This window comes from Peromyscus eremicus, chromosome 16_21, assembly GCF_949786415.1.
Source record: "Peromyscus eremicus chromosome 16_21, PerEre_H2_v1, whole genome shotgun sequence".
Classification (NCBI taxonomy): domain Eukaryota; kingdom Metazoa; phylum Chordata; class Mammalia; order Rodentia; family Cricetidae; genus Peromyscus; species Peromyscus eremicus.
In genome coordinates this window covers 23,268,787-23,290,013 of record NC_081432.1, presented here as the reverse complement: position 1 = coordinate 23,290,013, position 21,227 = coordinate 23,268,787, and the positions used below count along the sequence as shown (strand labels likewise).

Below are 21,227 nucleotides of genomic sequence, written 5' to 3'. Positions count from 1 at the left end.
TTTGTTTGTTTTTAAATAGACTAGGTGACATTTAAATGAGTTTGAACTTGCCAATGTTCCAGTTAACGAGAAACTGTCCAGATCTGGACACTTACATATGCTTCATGGGTCCTCTGGAGCCCTCTCATCCCCAAATGGATAATTGCATACACATGGCAAAGAGTCCTTAAATTAAAATATATATATACATGTTTCAAAGTATTTATGGAAAAATGATACAGGTTTAAGGTATTCTAAAATGCCAACATGTCAACCCCACACTGCAGAACCTACATAGTGATACAGAAAGTAATAGCAAAAAAGGTTAATGGGGGAAGAGGGCCACAACGACATGCCATGTAATCCCTTGTTGGAAAGTTTTAATATATCTCAGAAGACCCCATTAAAATTCAGGAGGCCGTGAAATGGTAGATCCAGAAGCACCTACCATGCAACACCAGGTTGGTTTCTGATATACATGTAAAAACAATTCTCAAAAATACTGAGGAGCCGTGCCTTAAAACTTTGCAGGACATAAGGGCTGCTCAGGTTTTCTCATTTTACTTGAACAAAAAAAATATTTAATTTTTTGCACATAGAGAATAAGAGGTAATCATTAGCATGAAAAAAGAGAAAAGGATTTTCAACATTATGCATAAAGAAAACAAAATTACAAATACCAGCCTACTCACATGAAAATCCTTAATGCTTATGCTGATGCATCTGAGTACTTATCAGTGTGCAGTAAAAAAGAAAACAAAAAAGGCAGCTTAAGAATTCTCCAGTGTTTCCAAGAAAGCACTTTTTAAAACTGATATACACAAAGAACCTCTAATCATACTGTAAGATAATGCAGCACTTGAGGATGAGGAAGACTAGCAGACAGAGTTGGACTTTCCTGGCTGTGACCGGCTCTAGCCCACTGAGCGTCACCTCTCAGCTACAGTTCTTGTTCCTGCTGCTTTGTCCCATTCTGCTTACATCTCGGGCTGTTCCACAGATGCCTGTGATTCCGGAGATTCAAATCGCTGGTGAAAGTTCGTCCTCTGTTTTCTCAGTTTTTCAGGTGCTTTTCTCCACAGGATGATCTCCTAGGGGAAAATACAAGACAGCCATAAGTGAAAAGACTGGCTGTAACAAGCTGTAAAACAATCTCAATTCCTCCCTACCAAAGCCTCCAGCTGTCCTGACTGACCCCTTTCCCTCTCTCCTCCTGTTACTCCCACCTGCACTCACGTTCAGCACCACCAAAAATCTTCCCTAGCACATAGTCCTAGTTGTCACTGCTTTAGAGAATCCCCCAAATCTGCTGCTGTTCCATTGCTTTCCTCCAAGGTCAACCCCTCATCATGGCCTTAGAACACCCTACTTTCTGGGGAGTAGCTTTGGTTGTTCTAACTCATCCTGTGTATCACTGCCATGTTATTTTTATTTGCACATTTCACGTTGTGTGCATGCACGTGTATGTCACAGCATACATGTAAAGACTAAAGGACTTCCGGAGTCAGTTTTCTTCTTTCACCCTGTGAGTTCTGAGGGATGAACTCAGGTCTTCTGGCAAGCATCTTTACCCAGTGAGCCACTCACTGGATCCCATATTATCTGTTTTGTTTTGTTTTTTAATTTTATTTTGTGTGCACTGGTGTTTTGCCTGAAGTATGCCTGTGTGAGGGTGTCAGATCCTCTGAAATGGAGTTACAGATAGTTGTGAGCTGCCATGTGAGTGCTGGGAATTGAACCTGGGTCCTCTGGAAGAGTAATCAGTACTCTTAACCTCTGAGCCATTTCTCCAGCCTCCACATTATCTGTTTTATAAACATTGCTTGTATTGCTCGTTGATAGTACCTGGTACCTCAAGGATAAACTTCCAAACATGCGAGGCCCACCATACCTTATGTTAATTTACTACCTCCTTCCTTCCCTAAACGCCTGTCCCAAACTGAGTTAGTCTCTGCTGCATGCCAAATAAGCTGCCCTACCTCTTCCCAGCACCGCCTGCCACTCCCTCTGGTGCTGTCTGTATAATGGTATCCTAACCAGTCAATCCCGAAATCTCTCCTCTTCTAAATTCCTGTTTCAAATCATACCTGGTTGGGCTTTTTGTTTGTTTAGATTTATTGTTTTTTTGTGTATGGCCTGAATGTATGTATGTGCACTGTGTGCATACCTGGTGCCTAGGAAGGCCCGATGAGCCACAATCTGGGTGCTAGGAACCAAATCTGGGTTCTCTGCAAGACCACCAAGTGCTCTTAACTGATGAGCCATTTCCTCAGCCCCGTCTTTAGTTCTTACAAGGCAAGTTCTTGCTATGTAGCCCAAGCTAGTCTCAAAACTCTGATCCTCCTGCCTCAGCCATCACGTGCTAGGATTACAGGAATGAGCCACCATGCCCAGCTAGCACAGAATAATTCCTAATATGGCTATGGAACACTTGACTGACCCGCTTATTACTCCACTTCTCATTGTAGACCATTCTAACTACAACCTTATTCAAGATCCCCCAAAGGCTACTTAATTCTCCAATGATAAGTTTTATGTTACACTTAACAAAAAGTATCAGAACTGGGTATTCTAAAAGACATAACAACTACTTATTAAAAAAAAAATGACAACCTCAATCTATCAATTACAGACATTAGAAAGAATAATTGGTAGTTGGGCATGGAGACATATATACCTCATACCTATAATCTCAGTAAGAGGTGAGGCAGGAGGATTGGAAATTTGAGGTAAGCCTAGACTACATTGTAAAACTTTTGTCTCAAAAAACTAGAAAATTAAAAAACAATGGAGAGCTGAGGATGTAGTTAAGTCATGGAGTGCCAGCCTAGCATGTATGAGCCTGGGTTCAATGGACGGGTGGGATGGTACACAATGATGGAGACAGGGTAAGGAAGGTATCTACATTTAATAGTAGAAACACATTCAAGACACTCTTAAATGCTAGAGCTGGCGGTGCATGCTAAGGTAGAAGGCTTGCGTGGGATAGAGGGTAAATACAAGACTAGCCTGGGTGACTCAGTAAGACCTCTGTCAAAATCAGAAGGAAAGGAAAGGGGCAGGAGTAGGAGGAAGGCTTACCTACTAAGCCCAAGGTTCCACCCCAGAACCACCAAAAACAAAAGTGTGATCTAAAACATACCTAAATGTATCTGGAAAACTAATCACAGTAATGATAGAATTTCTGTTGGCTTTTGCCATTCTCTGTTCTTTATTTGCCTGATACCATTAAGTAGTAGGTGGTTTTATGCAGGCGTGAAAAAGTTGTTTAGGAGAACAATAAAAGGACTGACAGTATAGCTCATCCCAAGTCGTATGGAATGGCTGGAAAGATCTCTTACATCACCTACTTCTGTACTGAATACTCAGTGTCCCCTCACACTCAGAGCCCCACTTGCTTAGCATAGTAAGTAAGCTTCTGAGAAGGAGATGCTCTCCAGGTGGTGTCAGATCTGCCCAGAACGAAGCCCTACCTGCTGCTTGAAGTACCGTCTGTCTTCCTCATCAACCAGCACGAGGTTCAAAAAGTACCTTACGGAAAACTTCTTGTTCACGTCTCTCATTGTGGGAGTTGGGTCATACCCTGCTAAGAACAGCCTTATCGGAATAGATTCTCCTAAAAGAAAAGCAATTTCCATTTACTTCTCAGGTAATTAAATATAATCACCCAAGACTCAGGACAGAGAGAGCCAGTGCACACCAGTGCTTTGGCCTCACTGAGAGAGATGCAGACCTGAGATAAGCACTGTCTAGTCTGTCACGGCTGACATCGGGGGACAGATGACTCCTTGGGGGGGCAGTCCTACATGCTTAGTAACACCACTAGATGACAGCAACAGACAGCACAAAATTTCTCTGGGTAATGTCAAGTGTTTCTCAGGGAGCTGACCTGAGCTCAGAACCACTGCTCTAGAACAACCTGGGTCAGGCCAAGAATCCTTGGATTGTGGGACTTGGCCACTGTTTCAAGCTTCTCATCTGTGAAATGGGCAGTAAAAATGACAACCATCTGTAGGGAAACTGTAAGGACTATGTTGGGAGGTTAAAAATACATAAAGAGATTAGAACAGTGCCAGCCAATAAGTGTTGTTGTATAGACGTAGTTGCATTTCTGCTTTGAATTTTACCATAATTTCATTAATGCATATAATGTCTATAAATACATACTAGTTCATCCAAAGCAAAAAATGTACAGAATGACAACCCAGGGCTAGGAAACAGCTCAACTGGTAAAGTGCTTACTGCACAAGCAGAAGACTGGAGCTCAATTCCTAGCACCCATGTCAAATGCCAGGCCTGCTGGCATGCACTTTTAATCCCAGCACCGGGAAACCAGAGGCAAGTGGATCCCAGGGCCTCTTAACTTGCAACAAGCCCCAGATCCCAATCAGAAACTGGTCTCAAAAACCAAGGTGGACAGTACTCCTTAGGGATGACATCCATAGTTGATTCTGGCTTCCACATACACATGCATGCACACATATGAACATACACAAAAAAGAATGACAGGCTTTCACTTAAAAATATTATAGACTGGAGCCATAGGGTGGTGGTACACGCCTTTAATCCCAGCACTCGGGAAGCAGAGCCAGGCGGATCTCTGTGAGTTCGAGGCCAGCCTGGTTTACAGAGTGAGATCCAGGACAGGCACCAAAACTACATGGAGAAACCCTGTCTCGAAAAAACAAAAACAAACAACAAAAAGAGAGAGAGAGAGAGAGAGAGAGAGAGAGAGAGAGAGAGAGAGAGAGAGAGAGAGAGAGAGACTGAGACTGGAGAGATAGCTCAGTGGTAGAACACTTGACTAGCATGTTCATAACCCTAGGTTCAATCCTCAATACCAGGAAGAAATATGTTATTGAGATTCCCATATTTTCTATTTTCCCCACCCCCTCTTTGTCCCTCTTTTCTCTCTTCTGGCTCCTTTTTGAGAAAACCAAAGACTAGCCTTGAACTCTCAGTCTTCCTGCCTCTGCCCTTCCAAGTGTGGGGGTTAACATTCATGGAAACACCATGCCCAGCCATACATATTTAGTATGATGTAAATATTTTAGTTAGCATGCATCAATTATGAACAATGGGTTCATGTTGGCATTTTCCTGTATATGATGTGTTGATCATTATCATGTTACTCTTCAGTCTGCTCTCTTGCAGCCCTCCTACCCCGGCTGAACCCCCAGCTGATCTACTTCCTCCTCCTAGTTACTCATTGTGCGTGGGAGGGAGAGAACACATACCAGTGAGTTCAATCAGGCTTCCTTAGGAGCACAGGCAAGCATTCCTTAGAGTGCGGACATCTTTCCAGTGACTACACCACTGAAGAAAATGTCCCTCCCACCCAGCAGCCATCACCTGTAGGTCCTGATGAAAGAACAGGCCTCATGAGCCCCTTCCCAAAGGTACCTGTGCCCAATGAGCCATCTTGTCTGGCCCCCATTATTTCACTTTTGTTTGTAGGGTTTTCTGATGCAGTCTCATACTAGCCCAAGCTGGCTTTGAATTCACAGCGATCATCCTGCTTCAGCAACCTAAGGGCTAGGATTTCATTTACACAAAATCTCTACTTTACATACAAATTTGAGGTTCTGGAATTTTACAAACTAATATTGCATCTGACAAAAGTGTATGTGTGTAGACCTTGGAGTCTGAAAGGCCTGGGTCAAATGCCAACTATACAGTGACTCACTCTATAAACTGTAGCTAATGTTTTAAGTTCTTTGCACTTTAGTTTCATCTGAAAAAATAAGATATAAATAGTTCAAAGAACAGTAGGAATTTCATGACACCTAAAAACTACAATGTCTTATTTACAATTGGCAGTCAACAAACATTATCTCCTTTCTGAAGTAATTCCTCCCAGAGTAAGAAAACCTAAGAACATGATGTCTCAAGTTACTATTTAGTATAGAGACCATGGGCAGAAGCAAGTCAGGAGGAAAAGGGTTTGTTTGGCTTACCTATCCCAAGTCACAGTCTACAGAGGGAAGCCAAGGCAGGAACTTGGAAGCAGGACTGAAGCAGAAGCCATGGAGGAGTGCTGCTTACTGGCTTGCTCTCCATGGCTTGCTCCACTTTGCTTTCTTATAGAACCCAGGACCACCTGCCAAGGGGCGGCAGCACCCAGTGTGCTAGGCCTTCCCACATCAATTACTAATCAAGAAAAGACTTTCAGCCAGGCGGTGGTGGCGCACGCCTTTAATCCCAGCACTCAGGAGGCAGAGCCAGGCGGATCTCTGTGAGTTTGAGGCCAGCCTGGACTACCAAGTGAGTTCCAGGAAAGGCGCAAAGCTACACAGAGAAACCCTGTCTCGAAAAAAACCAAAAAAAAAAAAAAAAAAAAAAGACTTTCTAACAGGCCAATCTTACAAAGGTATTTTTGCAATTAAGATTCTTTTTTCTCAGATAAATGTAGGTTGTATCAAGTTGACAAAAACTAACCAGAATACTGGTTTCCCTGGCCTACATACTAAAGATTATCAAGTAATGTAAACAGGCTATGGTGGTGCATGCCTGCAACCCTAGCACTTTGGAAGCAGGTGGAACAGTAATCCAAAGTCATCCTTGGCTATAGAGTAATTTGACCAGCTTGACCTTGTCTAAAACAACAACAAAAGACCATAAAATTCAAGACTCCCTGGACAACTTAGTAAGACTGTCTCAAAACCAAAAGGACCAATCAGCTAGATGGCTGAGCAGGGAAAGGCACTTGTTGTGTAGCCCGACAGCCTGAATTCCTTCCTGGAACCCATGGGGGAAAGGAGAAAAATCAACCAACTCCTCAAAGTTGTCCTCTGACCTCCACATGTAGCCATGGCACAAGTGTCTGCACTGAAACACACACACGCAAAGCTAAAAGATAGCCATATATATATATATATATATATATATATATATATATATATATATATATATATATATATACACACTCCCCCAGTAGTACAGTGCTTGCCTAGCCTGCATGAGGGTCTTGGGTTTAACCTCTAGCACTGAAAAAAAAAAATCATTCTAAGGTTTTTGTTTTTGTTGTTTTTCATTTTTTTTGTGTTTTGTTTTTTGTTTGTTTGAGAGAGGATCTTTCTTTGTAGCCCTGACTATCTTGGAACTCTATGTAAACCAGGCTGGCCTCAAACTCACAAATGTAGTGGTATTTGCTTGGGCTACAGGGCCCGAAGGAGGCAGTGCTTCCTGCTGTTGTACATGACCTCTCACGAGGAGGAGAGAGGGGTCACCTGGTCCCTTCTCCCTGCTGACTGCAAGGTAGATTTGCTCCTGGTCAGATCAGAGGACGACTTTAGCTGTCTACTCTGTTCTGTATTCATGAGTGTATTTCTTCAATTTATATCTTAGTAAATCCCTATTACCCATTAAATAGACTCATGTGGACTGATCTTAATAAGTGGCATCCAACGTAGGAGATACCATTGCCCCCTAAACAGCAGGAAGCAATTCTAAAAAAACAACATCCCTCTCCCAAAGGTTTCATTTTTCTCAAGGTTATGGATGTATAGTTATAGGGTTGGGGGTGGAACAATAAAATTTAGACTCAATATTCTCCTTTAGAAAAGAAAAAGGGGAATGGATAGGTATAGTACATTAAGGTAGATTACTATATTTACTAGTAAACTGATTTAGCAAACTATCAGTCTTGGATAATTTGCACTGATATGGATTCTTGTATATTTGATACAAATGTAAACTACTCTTATATTATATTAAGATAATTCGTATACTGATACAAATACAAAACTATATTTGTTGTAATTATATATATATTTTCTTACTCCTGTTTGAAATATTTTGTATATTGATACAAATGTAATATTATATTTATCATACTGTATGTATGTTCCACCTCTGTTTAGGATACTTTGTATATTGATACATATTAAGGATATTGTTGTCATACTGCACTATACATTTCTACCTCTGTTTAAGACATTTTGTGTATTGTCACAATTTTGAGGTCATTGTCCTTATACAGTACATCTGTTGACAGACTGTTTGCCTTGTTTACATAAAGCTTTAGTCCTTAGGTTATTTGGGTAGAAAAGACTTACAGAGCTCGTCACCCATGATTGTCATTTCAATAGTTATGTCAGTTACATTCTCCAGATTTACAGAAACATATGTCAGATGGATAGGTAATCTTCAAACACTTCACAGACCTAGAGAATATGTATTTAAATGTTTTGATAGCTAAGAATTCTGTTGACGTGAGACATGATTGCTATTGGCAGCACTGATCTAATCCCGAGAGGATGTTGGGCTTCTGAGATATTTCCACATGGAAGTTTGTCTTCTTCTTGGCACAAAATGGCCTGCTGGGCAAAGAACTGCCCTTGCCTCACTGTTGACAGTATGAACACTGTCCTTTCTGGATAATCAGGACACAAGGAAAAGCGACTACTAAACTCTGCCAAGACAGGGTAAGATAGTCTTTCAAAAGTCCTGCTTCTGAAAATGGTCTGTCAGATATTCTAGGCCTGTAGTAAATTGGATGGTCCGACAATGCTGAGAAACTTTAGTTGACTGTCCAGGCTGCCTGCTGTCTCTGTCTATTCTTGTAAGAATTTCGGAAATTGCTTGTTTGCATTTCCCATTTTCTCAGGTATTATTATGTTCCTTCTCAGGTCTTTGATGGAGTTGAAGACTAGATAGTTACAGTTACAATCTTCCTGCATCTTAGCTAGAACATATTAGTACTAGAGTTAGAATCTTCAAGATAGAACAGCTATTGGAGTAATCTTGGTAATTTGCCATTTACCTATGTTCTGAACATTTCTGGACATTTAGCATGTCTTTCTTGTTTGATGTTGTTCTTGTTGGTTGTAGTTCCATTTTTGTTTATGTTATTACCCTTTGTTTTTCCTGGACAATACTTGATAATCATTCTTATCGTATATAGTTTGCATTAAGTTTAGAACTTTCTTATTTAGACAGAAAGGGGAAATGCAGTGGTATTTGCTCCGCCCATAACCTTGGGCTATAGGGCCCGTAGGAGGTGGTTGTACGTGACCTCATATGTGCATATATATATATATATATATATATATATATATATATATATATATGAATGATAGATGACTTGGTGGTTGAGAGCACTGACCGATGTTCCAGAGGAACCAGGTTTAATTCCCAGGTCATCCAGAGTGTGATCATGCCAGGATAAAAAATAAACAAACAAACAAAAGGGAGAAGGCAGCAGGGAGAAGGGACCACATGACCCCTCTCTCCTCCTTATAAGAGGTCACATACAACAGCAGGAAGCACCACCTCCTTCAGGCCCTATAGCCCAAGGTCATGGGCGGAGCCAATACCACTACACACCAAGATCCATCAGCTGCTGTCTCAGTTCTGGGATTAAAGGTGTGTGCTACAATGCCCAGCCATTATACATTTTAAGAATTCATACTTTCACAATGAATGAAGAGTAAAGTTCAACTGCTATGAACACTGCCATCCACACACATAAAAGAAGTAATAAAAGGCTTCAAGAAGGCTGAGTAAGTAAAGGCATCTGCCACCAAGCCTGAGGACATGGTAGAAGCAGAGAATCATCTCCTACAAGTTGTCCTATGACATCCACATGCATGCATGCATGCCACTGCAAACACACAACCCTCCCCACACACAAATAAATAACGTACAAAAAGATTTTCAGGGGCTGGAGAGATAGCTCAGCAGTTTAAGAGCACTGGCTGCTCTTCCAGAGGAACAGGTTTGTTTCCCAGCACCCACTCAGCAGCTCACAACAGTCTCTAATTACAGCTCCAGGGGATCCAATGCCCTATTCTGGCCTCCACAGGTACAAAGCATGCACACGGTGCCCACATACATGCAGGTAAAACATCAATATATACATAAAAAAACAAAATAAATTTTAAAAAATGTTTTGAAGTAAATGAATCCAGGTGCAGTGGTGCACACCTATAACCCTGGCACTTGGGAGGCAGAAGCAAGAAGATCACCACCAGTTAGTTAAGGCCAGCCTGGTCTACAGAGACAGTTATAGGGCCAGCCAGAGATGTGCAGTAGGACTTATATCAAATAGAAAATAACAGATGAACAAAACTGATTTACCTTTTACTGGCGCACCATCCATTATTTCATATTTAGCAATTGTTTCTGTTTCTGTTGTGGTGCTGGGTCCTAGTATAACAGTAGAAACGACATTGATTTGAATATTCTCTGTCCTGTTTCAGCTAATTACTGCCATTCTTTTCCAAGTTTTATTCTGTTCTTAAACTTATCACTCGACGGCATGCTTCAGTCTCCCCACAGGTACATGCAGTTCAGAGTCAGCCTCCCAGAGCTCCTGCAATCCTTTCTACTCTATGCTAAGAAAGAAGGCAGTGACACCCACCTCACAGCTTACATTACAGCAAGGTTCTCTCTCAAATTCCCAACTACCTGCCCATAGAGTTCATTTTAACATAGAGAAAAACATCAAGCCGAATACTTAAATGACATGCATACAAAACTTTGGGATTAACTCTAGGACATTTTAACTCAGATATCTAAAAAATGAGGTCAATTGTAAGTTAAAAAAAAACACAAACAAAACTATTAAGAGCTAAGGGTGTGGTTTAGCAGTACAGGTTTTCCAGGTGAGTTGCTGTTTGTTTGTTTTGTTTGTTTGTTTGTTTGGAACCAGGGTCTGGCTATATAGCCCAGCCTGGCTTCCTTTTCCGCCTCTGTAGTCTCAGCACTTGGAAACTGAGGCAAGAAAAGCTAGAGGCCAGCAACACCTTGTCTTTAAAAGAAAAAAGAATCAGATATTTATAAGTACCCATTACAAAATTATTTTCCTAACTAAGCTGGTCTCAACACCTGGGTTCAAGTGATGCTTTGGCCTTGGTCTACAGGGCCTTGCACTATATTCAGCTCAAGAACTGTTTTTTTAAAAGTATGAATTACAGCAAAATACTAAATAGCAAAGGCAATATCCAATGTGGATTTCAAATTGTGTTAATATCCAAAGCTTCTAAATTTTCAACTAACAAGGAATTTTAATTTCAATTAAAATCTTTTCTTCAACTTACCAATTCCTGTGATCTCTTTCTTGATCAGTTGTAACTCCATGTGTTGTATTTTTATTCTTACTAATAAGAAGTAAATTTTTCCAACAATCACATCCTTTAAATGATACCTATTTGGAAAGAATATGTATAACATACTATGAGTTTAAAAAAAAAAGTGAGACAAAAAAGGTAATAGATTACCTCAAGGAAAATAACTACCTCAAAATACCATTGCAACTATTCATATTCTTTAATGTCCTTTCTCAAACAGTATTAATCAGTTCATTATGCAATTATGAAATTAAACTTTTACTTGGTGGTCAAATATACCTGAGGGACTAATTAGCCCAATTAATCGTCTCTCTTTAAAAGTCAGTTTTCATAGCTGGGCATGGTGGCATACCCCTTTAATCTCAGCACTCAGGAGGCAGAGGCAAGTGGATCTCTGTGAGTTTGAGGCCAGCCTGGTCTACAGAGTGAGTTCCAGGACAGCCAGAGCTACACAGAAAAACCCTTTCTTGAAAAGCAAAACAAACAAACAAAAAACCCTAATACTGAAGAATATCTTTGTTTGGATGCTGATTTGAACAAACCATATGAAAAATATGTTTAGAACACAGCAGGAAGCTGGTCGTGGTGGCACACGCCTTTGATCTTACCACTTGGGAGGCAGAGGCAGGAGGATCTCTATGAGTTCGAGGCCAGTCTGATCTACAGAATGAGTTACAGGGCTGTAAGAGAGAGAGAGAGAGAGAGAGAGAGAGAGAGAGAGAGAGAGAGAGAGAGAGAGAGAGAGAGAGAGAGAGAGAGGCAGAAAGAGAGGGGGAGGGAGGGAGGGAGGGAGGGAGGGAGGGAGGGAGGGAGGGAGACAGAAAGAGAGAGAGAGGAGGAGGGGGAGGGAGGGAGGGAGGGAGGGACAGAAAGAAAGGAGAGAAAAAGAAAAATAGCAATATATGAATGCTATCAGATATATGATGATATTAAGGAGTTATTAATCTTTTAGATATAGAGATTTTAGGTATAGAGATTTTTTTTTTTTTTGGTTTTTTTTGAGACAGGGTTTCTCTGTGTAGCTTTGCGCCTCTCCTGGAACTCACTTGGTAGCCCAGGCTGGCCTCGAACTCACAGAGATCCGCCTGGCTCTGCCTCCCGAGTGCTGGGATTAAAGGCGTGCGCCACCACCACCCGGCTCGAGATTTTTTTTTACAGCATATAATTTTATGAATGTCTGCAATTTGATTCAATATAATGAGAAGTGCAGAACTTTGTATGGATAAAATATATCAGAGCATGTATTAGTAACTACTGTGACACTGAGTATGGATGGTGGTTACATGTCTAAAACCCCAGCTGAGACAGTAGCACCATGAGTTTGAGGTCAGCCTGGACTATATAGCAAACTTTTATCTCAAAAATACAAATTAAAAACAAACTATTGGAGGGGATAATACCTATGTGAAGATTTCTTCTATTGATCACTATATTATTCATGTACCTTGCTATCTTCACATCTTTCACATCTTCCATAATACAATTTTCAAAGGCATTATACAAGACCAGGAGTACTCCAAAAAGGAGTACTTTTCCCAACACTCCAAAAAAAAAAAAAAAAAGACAGCTGGATCTCTATGAGTTCAAAGTCAGACTAGCCTACATAGTGAGTTCCAGGCCAGCCAAGATTATGTAGTTAGGACCCTTTCTCAAACCACGACCAGCACCAGCACCAGCACCGACAACAACAAGAAACAATACAATAAACAAATTGAGACCACTGTCTAAAAGTTCAATATAAAGGGCATGTATACCACCCCTTTTACCTCTGGAAAGACATACAAGAAGACATGAAGAGTGGGTTAGTGGTAAAGATGAAAGTCATGTGATTCCCCTCCTTTCACATGTACATAAATTTCCAACAATGCACATGCATTGCTTAAGCAGTCAGGAAACCAGTCTGTAGTCTTCAGCGCTCTACGCTGTCTCTGTCATGTAGTCTGATCACAGAGACGCCACAGTGACCACTCGGGTACTTACTTGGACTTATTATATTCAAACTCTATGTGCAGACAGTCTTCAATGCCCACTTCCATCTTAATAGAGTTGTTGACGTCAGGATAGGTAGCGAGCTGGTGAACAATAAGATCGTACTCTTTCACTAAGTCTGTCAGCCTTCTCACAATGGTCACCTTGAGAAAATACCTACAAAGTTAACGGAAGATGAAGTCAACCACCTCTGTTCAATGGGGTGCTTCAGTAAGCAAATGTCAACCAATTCAGCATTCTTCTTGATGGGACTAAGTGTCAACTTACTCCATTTGTTTACTCAGAAAAGAACTCTAATTTGGGGGTGCTTTGTTTGGTACTGGGGAGTAGATTAAAGGCCCTTGCAGGCTAAGCATGTACTCTACCTATGCTACACTTCTGGCTCTGCCAACATGAAAAAATACAAAATTCCGTTTTACGAATAACTCCTGAAATGGCCCTGAGGACCACCCTCAGCCTGTTTAAAAAGCCCCTCCTATCACTGTTTGGTTCTGCTCTGTTTCTTCAACTCTAGTCAAGGCACCAGTGTCAGCTTCTGTGCGCTCAAACCCAACCCCAAGTGAACAGAAAGAGGGCTCTTGACTGCTTCATTACCATTCAAATATTCCATTACTCTTGGAGGCCGCCTGGGCCTCCTGCATGGAGACTTACAGGAAAGAACACTAGATTGAGAATTCAGAAAATGGGATTTGGGGGTCAGTGAGGTGGCTCAGCAGGTACAAGAATTTGCTGCCAAGCCTGAAACCTTAGCCCGACTCCTGGGACCCATGTGGTGGAAAGAGAACCAACTGGACGTTGGCCTCTGACCTCTGTATGCACACAGTAGCATGCAGGTGCCCACCCAGAGAATAAAAAGACAAAGGGTAAAGAAAACTGGACCCTACTTCAGTTCTGCCCTTTGCACTCAGCCCCTGGATTAGCTCTTCCTCTTCTTCTTCTTCTTTTGTGTGTGTGTGTGTGTGTGTGTGTGTGTGTGTGTGTGTGTGTGTTTCGAGACAGGGTTTCTCTGTGCAGCCTTGGCTGTCTTGGAACTCCACCTGTAGACCAGGCTGGCCTCCAACTCACAGAGATCTGCCTGCCTCTGCTGGGATTAAAGGTGTGCGCCACCCGGCCGGGTTATCTCTTCTTAACCATACTGAATGAGGTTCATCAGGAAACTAAAGATCTGAACTAATACTGATAATTCATACAAAGTAAAACTGAAACATCTCTGAATCCATTATGGTAATAGCCATGATTACTTTAAATCATTACCAGTCAGGCGAAACAAAGTATGTAACAGAATATTTTAAATCTTAAGTCTTCCATTCCAGAACAGTAATTACAAGTTTATATAAAGACATCGGCAGTAGCATGGTTTTCCAGTTTTGATTCTGTTATAATTTCTGTTATAATTTCTAATACACATCCATACCTCAGGCGGACATTGGCACCGATGTATGACTCATATGGCTTTTCAACTTGCATAAATTCAAAATCATAACTTCTGCTCTGAGTCAGTTCTCCGGGTAAGGCTAGTTCTTTCACTAGGTTTACAAATTCATGAGTATTACTCTTGTCATTGAAAAGTTCTAAGAAATTTAAAACAGCAAAAAGACCAATTATATTTATTATCCAAGTCAATAAAACCCAAGCTTCTATCGCTTAAACAAATAAAATTTTTTTTAACCAAGAGAAATTAGCTAACTATGCTTCTACTTTAATATCTAGAACTATGATCAGGATTTTATTCCCCCATTTCATCCACTTGGGCATAAATAAACTCCAGTCTGGCACAAAGACAACTTCTGATAGAAAAGTCTCATTCCTTTCACATAGCTGTACTTCCTAATATGAAGCTGACACACCCCAGGAGTCATCTGAGCAATCCTCCCTTTAAGAACAATTCTGTTTTATTAGATAAATATTACTTTGATAAAACTACCATGCACAAAAGAATAACACCAACTCCCAGTTAATTTCTATAACTTGCTCCTGAATACAGTCTTATCCATAATAGATATATAAATATCCACCATCCCAGCTTTGGTACTTTAAAAAAGTACAATAAAAATGAGCTAGATTTTAAACCTAGCTATGGAGAGAGTCTTCGTAAGACATGCTTCCTTTCCTGACTCTTCAACTCCAAAACATGGATGTGTAGTTTTGCTTTCTGCTAACTCGAGTGTCTCCAAAGCACCCACATGGAAATGTACACACTCTGATCTAAGTGAAGAGGAAATTACTCCTTTCCTTTTCATGTGGGATTTTCTGTTCAGGGGAGTCTGGCTCCAGGTAGACACTAGCTCAGGAGACAAATGACATGCAGTTAGAAAAGGAAAGATGGAGGTGAAGGTGGTGACTGTGAGTGAGGCTGATGAAAACGGAAGGCAGATGGGAGACAATAGGATTATTTTTCAAGGCTGGTAGTTTACATAACTCCTTTAATTTTTAATAGTAGAGTCTAAGAATGAAGGCAGAATGAGTCACATATCATTAAATACAACTGAGACGCATGATTACAATACTAGGTCTTCTTTTATTACATATAATCAGTTTCTTCTTTTCATAAAGCTAAGCTCTAATTCAATTATTTAACTACTAAATCCAACCTTTTTCAGTCATCAAAGGAAAAAAGAATACTATTTTAAAACTCACCAATTTGACCTACAAATTCAATTCTAATTCCTTGATGTTCTAGCCTCTTTCCAGGCTGCTTAAAGGCTAGGTTTACCTGCCAAAACATGAAATTGTCAGAGATGTTAACAGTCCTTTGAATGAGCCTACCAGATTCCTTTTAGATGACTATAATCTGGAAGTATTTGAGGCATTCATTCAAGAGAGGTGAAAGGCAGTGACCCCCACAGCACCAGGGAGAGCAACTCATAGGTAGTCACTGAGGAACCCATTACTTGCACAAATGAAGCATCTACTTTATTAAGAAGGAATCCCTCATAGTATAGAAATATAAAAAGGCTCAAAGATAAAGGAAATCTCCACCTACCCATATGTCTGGTCAGATAATAAAACAATTCTAGGAGTAAAATAATTTTAATGTGAAATAATCACTAATTCCAAGAATTAACCTAAAAACTTTGGTTTTTATAACCATGAGCAATATACTTGCTATGACTTCTAGCCTTAAAAACAATGCTCACTAAACCAGACACAGTGGCTCATATCTGTAATCAGCAGTTGGAAGGCTGAGATAGGATGATCATGAGTTCAAAGCCAGCCAGGGCTACATACTGAGTTTGAGACCAGTTTAAGACCCAGCCTCAAAAAAATTAAAAGAACACTTTTTTCCCTAAGTCTATAACTCATGCTAAAATGTAGACTGTCTTAAGATATAAATTAATTTTAGTATGGTTTATCTTGCATGAACCCATTTATTCATATTTCAGTGCTAAGAATTGAACCCAGGGCCTTGCTCACACTAACCAAGTGTTCTTCCACTGAGCTAACTCTCCAGCCCTGTCTTACTTTTGAATTGCATTATCTCAAAATCCTTAGATTGATGTACCTGCCAAGTGGAAATACTAAACTTATACATTTTTGTTTATTTTTGAGACAGAGTATCTAACTCAGACTGGCCTCAAACTTTCTATACAGCTGAGGATGACTGTGAACTTATGACTCTCCTGCCTCTATCTGCCAAGTACTTGGATTCCAGGCATGTGCCATCATGTCTCCGTTATGTGGGGCTGTGGATTGAAGCACCCAAGGTTTCATGCATGTGAGCACTCTACCTACACACATCCTCTACCCCTCAGACTTAGAAATTTCATCTGAACGAAAAGTGTGTTTGCAACCGATCAACTGGAGAACTTTCAACCTTTTCTGTGTCAAGAAAACATGCCAGTCAGGCAGTGATGGCCCAGGCCTTTAATCCCAGCACTAGGGAGGCAGAGGTCAGTAGATCACTGTGAGTTGGAGGCCAGCCTGGGCTACAGCCACGGCTCCACAGAGAAACCCCGTCTCGAAAAGAAAAAAAAAAAAAAAAAAAAAAAAGCATGGAATTAATAGATTAGATGCAAAATTGTTTCTTCCTTCCCACACTGAACTTCTGGAAGCCATCTGAACTGGATTTAGAAAATGGGCAGAGACGCTTCTTGACATAAGTCTAACAGGAGAGAAATGCAGAAGAGAGGAGGAGACTAGCTGTTGACTGCAGGACATTGTCACTACCACGGTGGTAGCACTAGTTGGACTTGGGGCAGCAGCAGGGTATTCTGGGAAGAGTCACTTGACAGGGGCACAGCAGCCTGTGGCTTCAGTAAATCCGAGAGAAGTATGGCGGCGGCGGCAGCCTAGCTGGCCACCACCACAGCCCACATCTGCTCTGTTCACGCATTTACCTCACTCGAGTGTGTGGGGATTAGATGCTCCAACAAGCCCACACCAACCCAAACTCTAAATCCTCCTGCCTCAGCCCTCTGAATTACAAGTGTAAACCAAGACCAGACCTTCTTTGTAGTTTTCAAGCTCTGTTTTGGTTTTTATAATAGGCCATTAATCCTGTCAAAAGTCAGAAAACTTAATTTCTCACTTTTCTTTAATAACTTACATTCACTCTGGGGAAAAAAGTCAGAAAACTTTTTAAGAAAGACAAGTACTTAAATAAGCTTCACATATACCAAGAATGTTAGGTTTACACCGTGTATGGTAGCAACACCCATCTTCAACCCCAGAACTCGAGACGCTGAGATAAAAGGATCAAGAATTCAAGCCCATCCTGGATTACATAACAAGTTCTAGGCCATCCTAGGCTACAAATACAGACTCTGTCCCAAAAATAAATAAATAATTTTTTTAAAAAAGTACGCCGGACAGTGGTGGCGCATGCCGGGCGGTGGTGGCGCACACCTTTAATCCCAGCACTTGGGAGGCAGAGGCAGGCGGATCTCTGTGAGTTCGAGGCCAGCCTGGTCTACAGAGCGAGTTCCAGGAAAGGCGCAAAGCTACACAGAGAAACCCTGTCTCAAAAAAACCAAAAAACCAAACAAACAAACAGAAAAATCAAAAAAAAAAAAAAAGTACGTTTGGGGGTCTGGGGTGGGTTTAAACTAACTTACAACTAAAGTTTTCAAGAACACAGGTCAATAATGTCCCTTAATTTTGTTTTGTCTGATATTTTACTAGGATTATACATTTTTAGCAAGAACACTACAAAAATGAAGTTGTGTTTTTCTCAGTGTATCCATATTAGGAAGCATATAATGTCTGCTTTTGTTTGAGAAAAGTTTCATGAAGCCCAGACTGGTCTTGCACATCCTATATATCCAAGGATGACTTCTCCTCCAACTCTCAGGTGTCAGCATCACAAAACAGGACTGCCATCCCAAGCTTCATTATGTCACTTTGTTTCAACAGAAGTGCTGCTAATTGCAATCACTCAGTTAATGCCATTTGTCCAGTTTCTCCAATTTAAAGTTGATATTTCCCCTTTATTACTAATAAGGATTTTGTGTAGAAATGGGGGAGGCTATTTGTTTAAAAGGTGATGAAAACTGAATGTAGTGAAGACAGGTCTATTTACACAATATTGGCTCAAACTAATAAAGCAGTCTCAAAGCTCACATGCCAGCATATGATATTCTGTACATGTCTCAAATAATGCTATCTTCATGATTTATTGAGGGACTGATAGTGTATACTCTTTAGAACAAACATGTCAATGTACCATATACCATTTACAGTGTCACAGGAAGACGGCAAAACATTTGTACATTATTATTACTACTCAATACCGTGATGATCTAAGATCACGTTTCTAAGTTCTGCCAGAAGAACACAGTCCATGTCCACAAACATCCCTCACCTAAGTTGTTCATCTATAAACCATAAGCTCAGACTAAACATACACCTTTATGCACTGCTGCATTTACTGCTGCAAAAGGAAAAAAGCACCTTTCAGTGTGGGCAGCCCAGTGCCCCCAGGTCATCAAGCATCAAGTCCCTGTCCACTGACAAAATAGTAAAAATGTCCAATAAAAACAAGCTAGAAACAAGAAAAAATTTACTTTTATAATAATGTCACTTTGAAATAATTGCCAATGATATGAATTACAATGATTTATCTTGATGAACTCTAACAGGGTCTCAATTTTTTCCTTCTATGGCAGAACTCCTATTTACAGACCCAACAGTTTTGACAGCAGCACCTAATTGCTTTGACAGGAATTGTTTTTAAGCAGGGTATAGTAGTGCACACCCTTAATATCAACATTTGTAAAGCAAAGGTAAGTGGATCTCTGAGTTCAAGACCAACCTGGTCTACATAGTAAGTTCTAGGGCAGGCAGGGCCTGTTGAAAATTAATAAATAATAATAATAGTTTTTCATGTAAAAACAATGCCCTTTTAAGGCCGCTATCTGAAAACTTCAAAAATAAAGGAGAATGAGCCTCCTAGTTCAAAGTGAGTTTTTACTTTCTGCCCTTCTTTATAAATTTATAATACAAGGTACAGAACAGAACAGAACAGAGAAGAAATTGAAGCTGTAGACAAACAAGAATTGTTTTCATTTGCAAAGGTATTTGCACAAGAGCATCAAGACAACGCAACAGAAGCGATTCTCTTTTCAGTAAGTGGTGTTGGGGCAAATGGGTGTCAACACTCAGAAGATCAGCACTGAAAGACTGCCTCACACCAAACAGATAAAGACCTGTACACCACCAAATTCTTAGTAGAAGACACAAACACAACTTCAGGACCTTCACTTAGGCTGTGGTTTATTTTTCTTTCTTTCTTTCTTTCTTTTTTTTTTTTTTTTTTTGTTTCTTTGTTTTTGTTTTTCGAGACAGGGTTTCTCTGTACAGCTTTGGTACCTTTCCTGGAACTCACTCTGTAGACCAAGCTGGCCTTGAACTCACAGAGATCTGCCTGGCTCTGCCTCCCGAGTGCTGGGATTAAAGGCATGCGCCACCACCGCCGGTTAGGCTGTGGTTTCTTAAAAGCACAAGTAATAAAATCCAATTTAAAAATAGATAAACTGCACTCCATCAAAATTTTAAATTTTTGTGCTGCAGAGACACCATCAAGAACTAAGCGGTATTGGTGCCCGCTTTCAGTCCCAGCATTTGGGAGACAGAGGCAGGTGGATCTCAGTGAGTTCCAGGACAGCCAGGACTGTTACACAGAGAAACCCTGTCTTGAAAAACAACAGACAAACAAAAGAATTGGGAAGCCACCAGGCATGGTGGTGCATACCTACAAACAGTGCTTAGGAGACGTGGAGCCAAGAAGACCAGCAGTTCAAGGTCAGCCTTGGCTGTATGAGACCCTGTCTCGGAAAAGAAATCAAAACCACGAGCTAACACTTCACACTAAGACAGACACAATCAGAAAACTATCCACGATCTGCCTGGGGCGGCACACACCTGTCATGCCAGCACTTGAAAGGTGAAAGCAGAGGATAAGGCCAGCCTGGGCTACAAAGACTATCTCAAAAGTAAAAAAAAAAAAAGAAAAAAAAAAAGAAAGAAATGCAAGTGTCGTCAAGAATAGAGAAAAGTAGCCGGGCGGTGGTGGCGCACGCCTTTAATCCCAGCACTCGGGAGGCAGAGCCAGGCGGATCTCTGTGAGTTCGAGGCCATCCTGGGCTACCAAGTGAGTCCCAGGAAAGGCGCAAAGCTACACAGAGAAACCCTGTCTCGAAAAACCAAAAAAAAAAAAAAAAAGAATAGAGAAAAGTTAGAGTCGTCCCCAGTGCTGGGGACACAGCGATGCGGCCGCTCTACAAACGCCAGCAGCTCCTCCAGGGGGCAGAGCTGGCACACAGCGGCAACCCCGTCCCTAAGTACACCGCCACAAATGGAACCTTACAGTAAGACATGGAACATCTTTCCTTCCGAGGAGAGGGTCAAACAGGGCCTCCCTCTAACTCACTGTTAGCGTGTACTTACACTACGAGACACTCAGGCTGGTCTTCAACTTGCAGCAGCAATTATCCTGCCTCCACCTCTCAAGTGCTAGCATTACAGGTGTGAGCTACCACAACCAACCTGGCATATCCTTCACCACATGGATACGATATAGCAGGAATATGATTCAGAATCAAATGGATTTCTAACACATGCTATTACACAGGGGTTCTTGAAAACACGCCCAACAATGCAGTCATTAAAGGACAAATATCATGCAACTACTTACACAAAACAGCTACAGCAGACAGAGCGTCAGGAAGCAGATTAGAGGGCACCAGGGAA

At 41.0% G+C, this 21,227-nt stretch overlaps 1 protein-coding gene across 3 annotated transcripts in view; it reads right to left on the bottom strand.

Moving 5' to 3' along the window:
* Window positions 1-21,227, bottom strand: part of Vps26a (VPS26 retromer complex component A) — a 32,735-nt gene continuing 11,508 nt past the window's right edge. For all 3 annotated transcript variants that reach the window (XM_059281537.1, XM_059281536.1, XM_059281538.1), the window contains exons 3-9: window positions 15,678-15,753; window positions 14,455-14,611; window positions 13,032-13,196; window positions 11,022-11,128; window positions 10,060-10,128; window positions 3,453-3,595; window positions 1-1,070 (exon numbers count right to left, since the gene is read on the bottom strand). In XM_059281537.1, the coding sequence (XP_059137520.1) occupies window positions 957-1,070; window positions 3,453-3,595; window positions 10,060-10,128; window positions 11,022-11,128; window positions 13,032-13,196; window positions 14,455-14,611; window positions 15,678-15,753 (831 nt within the window). In that variant the 3' untranslated portion in view covers window positions 1-956. The remainder of the gene's footprint in view (window positions 1,071-3,452; window positions 3,596-10,059; window positions 10,129-11,021; window positions 11,129-13,031; window positions 13,197-14,454; window positions 14,612-15,677; window positions 15,754-21,227) is intronic.